Source organism: Nicrophorus vespilloides, unplaced genomic scaffold, assembly GCF_001412225.1.
Source record: "Nicrophorus vespilloides isolate i.1.1-1 unplaced genomic scaffold, Nicve_v1.0, whole genome shotgun sequence".
In the NCBI taxonomy this organism is placed as follows: domain Eukaryota; kingdom Metazoa; phylum Arthropoda; class Insecta; order Coleoptera; family Silphidae; genus Nicrophorus; species Nicrophorus vespilloides.
Genome location: NW_017098093.1, coordinates 222,120 through 228,823, shown reverse-complemented (window position 1 = coordinate 228,823; position 6,704 = coordinate 222,120). Strand labels below are relative to the sequence as shown.

General features: G+C 32.7%; 1 protein-coding gene across 1 annotated transcript; it reads right to left on the bottom strand.

Annotated features, from left to right (window-relative positions):
- Positions 1 to 1,657: 1,657 nt before the first annotated feature.
- LOC108561682 (kynurenine/alpha-aminoadipate aminotransferase, mitochondrial) lies at positions 1,658 to 4,251 on the bottom strand. Its single transcript, XM_017919742.1, has 5 exons — positions 4,107 to 4,251; positions 3,689 to 4,047; positions 3,478 to 3,631; positions 2,468 to 2,769; positions 1,658 to 2,295 (listed from the first exon to the last, which is right to left on the bottom strand). The coding sequence occupies exons 1-5, from the start codon at positions 4,171 to 4,173 to the stop codon at positions 1,885 to 1,887; spliced, it is 1,293 nt and encodes a 430-aa protein (XP_017775231.1). The 5' UTR covers positions 4,174 to 4,251; the 3' UTR covers positions 1,658 to 1,884.
- Between the last annotated feature and the right edge of the window lie 2,453 nt (positions 4,252 to 6,704).

Genomic DNA, 6,704 nt, shown 5'->3' with positions numbered 1-6,704 from the left:
TTTAAATTACCCACTGCATAAATCTTACGCGCACGGCTCGGCTATTTTCATACACCGAAATATTATACATATATTACGTATTTACGTAACCATACATGCAACACAAGCATTTTTCAGAAAAAAAAAATATATAGAGATAGAACAGATTTGATCAATCATCATTCTCTAAGCAGCAATAAATCTTCATCAATTTTATTTGATTAATTGCTTTATTGCAAATCCAAACATTGGTGGAAAGCCAAAGTAATTACATATAAAGTCGAATAATGTTTCTTTGCTTGGAACAATACAATTAAATATGTATGATGTACTCAATTTGACCATTTAGTAACGCCTTTGAAGGACAAATCTTATCATCTCTTACAAACTTATATACAATAATATAATGTAAACCTTTTTTTGTAAATGTAAGAAGTGCAAAGTTTTTGTGATTGAAAAGTCATTAATGTGCAGCATAAGAAATAGAATATATCAATTCTTATGATTAACATGCCGAAATGTGTGTATCCATAATTAGTTAATGCACAGGAACTGTGATTTAGGATGGTGCATATTGTAGGGTTGCAATCGGACACAGCCAGTGGCAATGTTAGGACAAAATACACATAGAGATACACGTTCGGATCGTGTTTCACTCCGGGCGGCTTAACTCCGGTCCCGGATTTACCGGAATTACACTTTATACATAAATCTACAAGATACATAACTCTCCGGCGGGATCAGAGCTCAGCTCGCATCCATTCCCCGGTCCTTTCGACCGCACATACACATACATAGTATCCAACACATACCCACTCATTCCATACCATCGTATCTATATAGACATAGATATAAATATGATATAAGCTTTCGTTTGTGTGCGAAAGCCATTATAAACACTGCCGGAATTTTAACGGCCGTTTATTTCCCGATTCCGAATTACGCTCACTCCTGCCGCCATCGTTCCCTTCGCATATTCTACAGAACAAAAATATCTCCACCAACGCAAATAAAATAATATACTATTTTTCGCCTCTTCTCAATTAGATACTGTTACTATGAAATTAAAACGAAGAAAACATTATTTATTTACCGTTTCTAAACGACTTAATATTTTACAAAGTTGAAAGTATTTATTTAAAAATGAGAGCACTTTGATATTACACTAATTTCTTATTTATTAATTATTTATCTAATGTTAATAATAAATGCATGTATTACAATTTATTTAGGAATTAGATTAATACAATTTATATATGTGTAAATACTTCAATGTATTTCTACTGAAAGCTTAAATATTTTTTCAATGCGTACATCCAAAAATTGCAACAGTTTACGATAAAAATACGTTTTAGGTTTAGGAATTGAATATTGTTTTTAATTTTTAATAGTATATATATGCAACCCATATAACTCGTTTTGAACGAAACCTTCTTGAATATAGAAATACGATATCAATGATGTAATAATGAACAAGCATTGAATCAGAGCCTTAAATATTATTGATGTAATTATGTCTTACATTACCAATATTGTTGAATTTAATAATGATTCACACAAGTTAATTAAAATTAGATATCATCTTTATTTAATATTTTGAACAATTATGTACAATTAAAACATGTTTTTGGTAGACTTAAAACTACAAAATATAAATATATAAACAACCGTAATAAAATTAAATGGAATTACTGGTGATTTATAAAATCGTGCAAATAACAGAGTATCAACAAAAAATATTAAATGTTAATAATACTAAATACGAATAAAATGAGAATAATCACGATGTTCCTGTCTGGTATTAGTTGTAATTAAAAACTGGAACGAACTATCTAACTTTGAGAACGTTGATTGACTAAACTATAAGTTCCAGTTCTATTTAGCGAATTATATGTTAATTGCGAATTACGTAAAATTTTCCAATTTCTTGTTAATCAGATCCTTCTCTTCCCTGATCAATTCGGCCAAGAGTTTCATAGCTTGTTCGATTTGTTGTGGGGCGGCTTTGCTGTAAGAGGCTCGAATGAAATTGCAAGCAGCTGCAGGGTCGGACATGAAACAGTGGCCTGGGACGAAAGTGATCAATTTCTTCTCGCCGCGAGTCATCAACATATCGTAGACATCACTAATCCCTTTTACTTTAATCCAGACGAACATGCCACCATCCGGGACCGTCCATTCACAGAGTCCTGTCAAATGTTCATCCATAGCGGCCAATGTTAGGTCGCGCCTTCCTTTGTAGTACTCTCTCACCGAACTCATGTGATCCAGAAGCTTTTCGAAGCCCCAATTGTTTAGCAGATTGTACGTTATGACCTTAAAATAAACGAAACATTGAGACGTCATTCTTCCCATTCTATATATAATCTCTCATTATAAATAAAAAGAAACGTGCCAAAAAATTAAATTTGGCACGCCGAGATTATTCAATTTGAAGCAATTCGGCGTCTGTGGCCAGATGGTAAGTTGCGCAAACGAGTTTACTCACTTGGCTCAAGGTGCTGGAGTGCAAGTACGAGCTTTGAATGTGTAGCTCAACATTCTGCACCAGCTGCTTGGGTCCGGTCAACCAACCAATCCTTAGACCAGGACAGAGGACCTTGCTGAAAGAGTCGAAGCGCAACACCCGACCTTCCGTATCCAAAGCTAAGAATGACGGGGTCAGTTTATCGCTAAAGTTCAAAAAGTAGTACGGGTCATCTTCTAAGATCAGAATGTTGTATTTGCAGCAGATGCTATAGATTTCTTTTCGTCTCTCCAAAGACATCGTAGTTCCTGTTGGATTCGATGCTGAAAAATTTAAAACAAGGAAATAATAAATATGCTTGAAGTAATCATTGGCATTAGCAATATTATGCTTATCATAGTCTAATTAATTTCTGAGTAATTTCGTCAGGAAGAAACGAGTCAAATGTCAGAGTTCACGCGACTCCCACGTTAATCTTCTTTGCGTCATCGAACCATATTGTAAAATTGGTTGCATAAAAGATACTCTTATCTGTCTTTTTTAAATAGATATTTATTTAAAGAAACCATGTAAGCGAAAATAGTCTCCGTGTTCTAAAAGAAATTAATTTGAAATAATCAGTATTTTTGAATTAATTCAATATCATAAATTCTTCTTTACGCCTCAACACACTTCACTTAGCGTGTGTTTTATACAATTTCTCCAGTTACCGCCGCTTGATTAATTGCAAATATCATAAATTAACATACAACTATTGGTATTAAGAATTATGCTATAAACAAATAAATATGCATATAGTTGTATGTTCTCATTGATAAATGATTACATTCAAACGATGATCTTGAAATTATGAATCCCGTGAACTTGAGCTTGAATGAGGACATCATTTAGAGAGCGATTTACTGAACGTAACGTCCGGCAGTTAAACTACGTATACAGCAAAGTACTTATTCAATTTAAGATAATCTGTGATTTATCTTCTTCTTCCATTTTTCGCGCGAGCACTAACTTTTTCAACAAACAAAACTCACCAGTTGGATTGATGTACAGTAATTTGGGCATCCTAAGTGCGTTGTTCTCATCGCACTTGACCTTCCAGTTTTCCAGCACCCTCACAAAAACTTCCGGAATCATGCCATACTCATCCTGTTCTATTGCTAAGAGTTTCGGTTTAAAAGATTTTAGCTGGAAGACAACGAAACTAATGATTTGATGTTTTTTCCTTTAGATTTGACGTCTTACCACGGCCTCTGTTCCCGCGTAGAAAGGTTCTTGAACAAGCATAGCATCTCCTTCGCTAATGCACATTTCGATGGACCTGCTGATGCCATCCTGCGAGCCGCTTGTGACCAGAACCTCTCTCTTATCCCAGTTCGGAGGATTGTGCGAAAACAAGGTCCATTCCTTCAATTTCTGCAGAAGTTGCGGATAACCCTGTGTCGGGATGTACTGGAGAGAGGCGCCCAACTCTGGTCCGCTGATGCTGAACGTGGAGCCATCCTTCAAATTCACGTTGATGTTTTCGAAAGGAAACGTCATCTCGTTGGGCATACCCTCGGCCAAGGAGATGGCACCTTTAGGAGCATTGTAATGCTTCTTTGCTGCAGAAGTTTAACATAAATTTAAAAAAAACTGGTACATCAACTTTACGAATTCTTACTCAGTTCCCTTGTGATAGCAGGTCTCCTCCTAGACGAATGTGTATTTATAAAGTAACTATAGTCCATCTCTTCTAGTCGTTGTCTCTTTGTATTTTTACCCTGAAGCAAGAAGAACGGCGGTCGAGCGAATTATGTCGGGCCCCAAAACCGATGGCCATCGCTTATATACCTCGCACTTGATCTTGTCGTGATGTAACACACACATACACACACGCCGGCGTTTTCGCTTTTTGTTATATTTTCGTATTCGCGCGTTCACGCCACAAAACATTATAATACAATCGAACTACGAAATGCATATTTTTTAAACAAATTAACAGTTAACATAACAATATGATATACGGAAAAAAATGCATTTTACAAATAAAACATTTGCCAAAAAAATATAATGATTATCAACATCTAACTGGAAACTAATTTAACAAGCATTATTTTTTTTACATGTTTTGTATATAAACAATGAATTATATTAAGGCTACAACCAATAACATAAATTAAAATTGTACGCAAGGTAAACGTTTGCGTACACTTGCGAGCTTGATCTTTTGCAGCTTTTTTTCCACGAAGATTTAAGAAAAAAGAAATAATAATGAATTGAGGAAATAATAACCGGAATTCAAGGAAGGTAACAACATTGACGAACGAAGATATTTTGTATTTATTTTTTTAAATATAATCCATCATTGCGTTCGACGTCATTGGACAATCAATAAAGTAGAAGAATCAAATATTTTCTAAACTAAGTAGAGCAGATCTGCATAAAAGGGGTTTGTTTCCCATCATAATTTGCCATGTCCCCGTCATCATCTACTTATTAAAGAAAAAAACTGACCGATATTTCTAACTACGCCACTGAAGTAAAGCGAAAGAACAAATGTTAATTTTTAACATTCTAATGTAATTCAAACCAGTTGAATAATTTAGTTTGTTCTAGTCATTTACATAATGTTATTATTATTTTAGTAATGAATTATTCGCTATTTGTCCCCTTTTTTATCCATATATTTCTGCATTTTTAATTTATCCTTGTTTGTATAGCATAATATTTAATGTGAAAATAATAAATAATATTCAGGTAGGGTGGTAAGAAGTAACAGTTAAATATTTTTTCTTCATTATATAATTATATAATTATATTAAATATATTTTTTTATTTGTTTATATGTGACTTTTACAATAAATAATAACAATATTTATTGCAAAATAATGTTTTTAATAAATCAGGTATTATAAAAAGATGACGAAATCTTCTGCACGAATTGCGTTTATCTATACTATCAAGCGGTAAAAAATGTGTCATATCTAATGAAATTGCATCAAGCAAGTTTATCTACTTTCCTTTTTTCACAAAGTCTGGATAATAAAATTTTGCTCTATGTAAAAATCTGACTAAAAGTCTAATTTTAATACAAGAATGAAAGCAATCTAACTTATGTCGATTTTATGTTTAATAATAAACATAATATCGTTTCGTATCAATTAATGATTTATTGACAAAACCCATGTTGAAACAGTTTTAATTCTTATATTTATACTGGCGTCATACTTGACGATAGCAACCAAAATAACAACAATAATGTAATCAATAATATACATTTGAATTCAATAAACATAAAATTAAGGTAATATAATAAAGTACTGCATTTAATAATATTATGTTTGAATTATAAAAACCATACAATATAATAATACACAGCTAAAATATAATTATTATATTGGCTTATACATTTATAGTTTTCCAAATTATGTTTGTTCATAGAAAATCAAATTACGTTAACATCTACGTAATTTGATTGCATGGTATAGGAGATACATAAATAAAAGTGTGTTGCCATGTGTTCCCTGTGATGCGCAACCACAGTGTACGGCCGTAGCCGTGTGGTTATAGTCGCCTGTATCACGGAAATCCAATCCGAAGAAAAATTTGTGGGGGCCGATAATCGAGGTAGAAATAGAGCCAAAACAGATTTACATCAATATTAATTGATATAAATCTCTTTAAATTAAAAAAAAATCTTAATGATAGAAAAACTTTGAAACAGATAAATAAGATGAACAATAATTATGTACGTCGCTGCACATTCATTTGAGGTCACATTCACCTTCACAAGAAGGGTAAACGTGTAGAGTATAATCTGTTGGGTTTAGCAGTGTCAAGAAATTTTCGCTCTACCTATGTCACATCAATAACATAACGTGTCTCAATTACTCATAATAGATTCAAATATATACATTTAAATAGAACTAAAAGTTAATTAAATGTAGACACGTTTTTAGATTAACTGCTTCCTTCACAAATTTCTTCTACCGCCAAATCTTGGGTAAATATTTACAATTCTAAGCAATTCGAAAATTGCGTATGTAAAATTGGTGCCAATTCTTATAATACTCGTGTTTGCCTTTCACAGGTTTTCTTTTTCGACACTATTTTGTACTAAATTGTTAATTGATTAGAGAATAATATACAGCTGGTTCGCAATACATGTTAAGAATCTAGTTAGAATTTACGGATCAAATAGAATTTAAATTCAAATTCACATCGGATGTTTACAAATAAAACAATCTTGTATTTATTTATTTCTTCAGCAGGTTTTTTT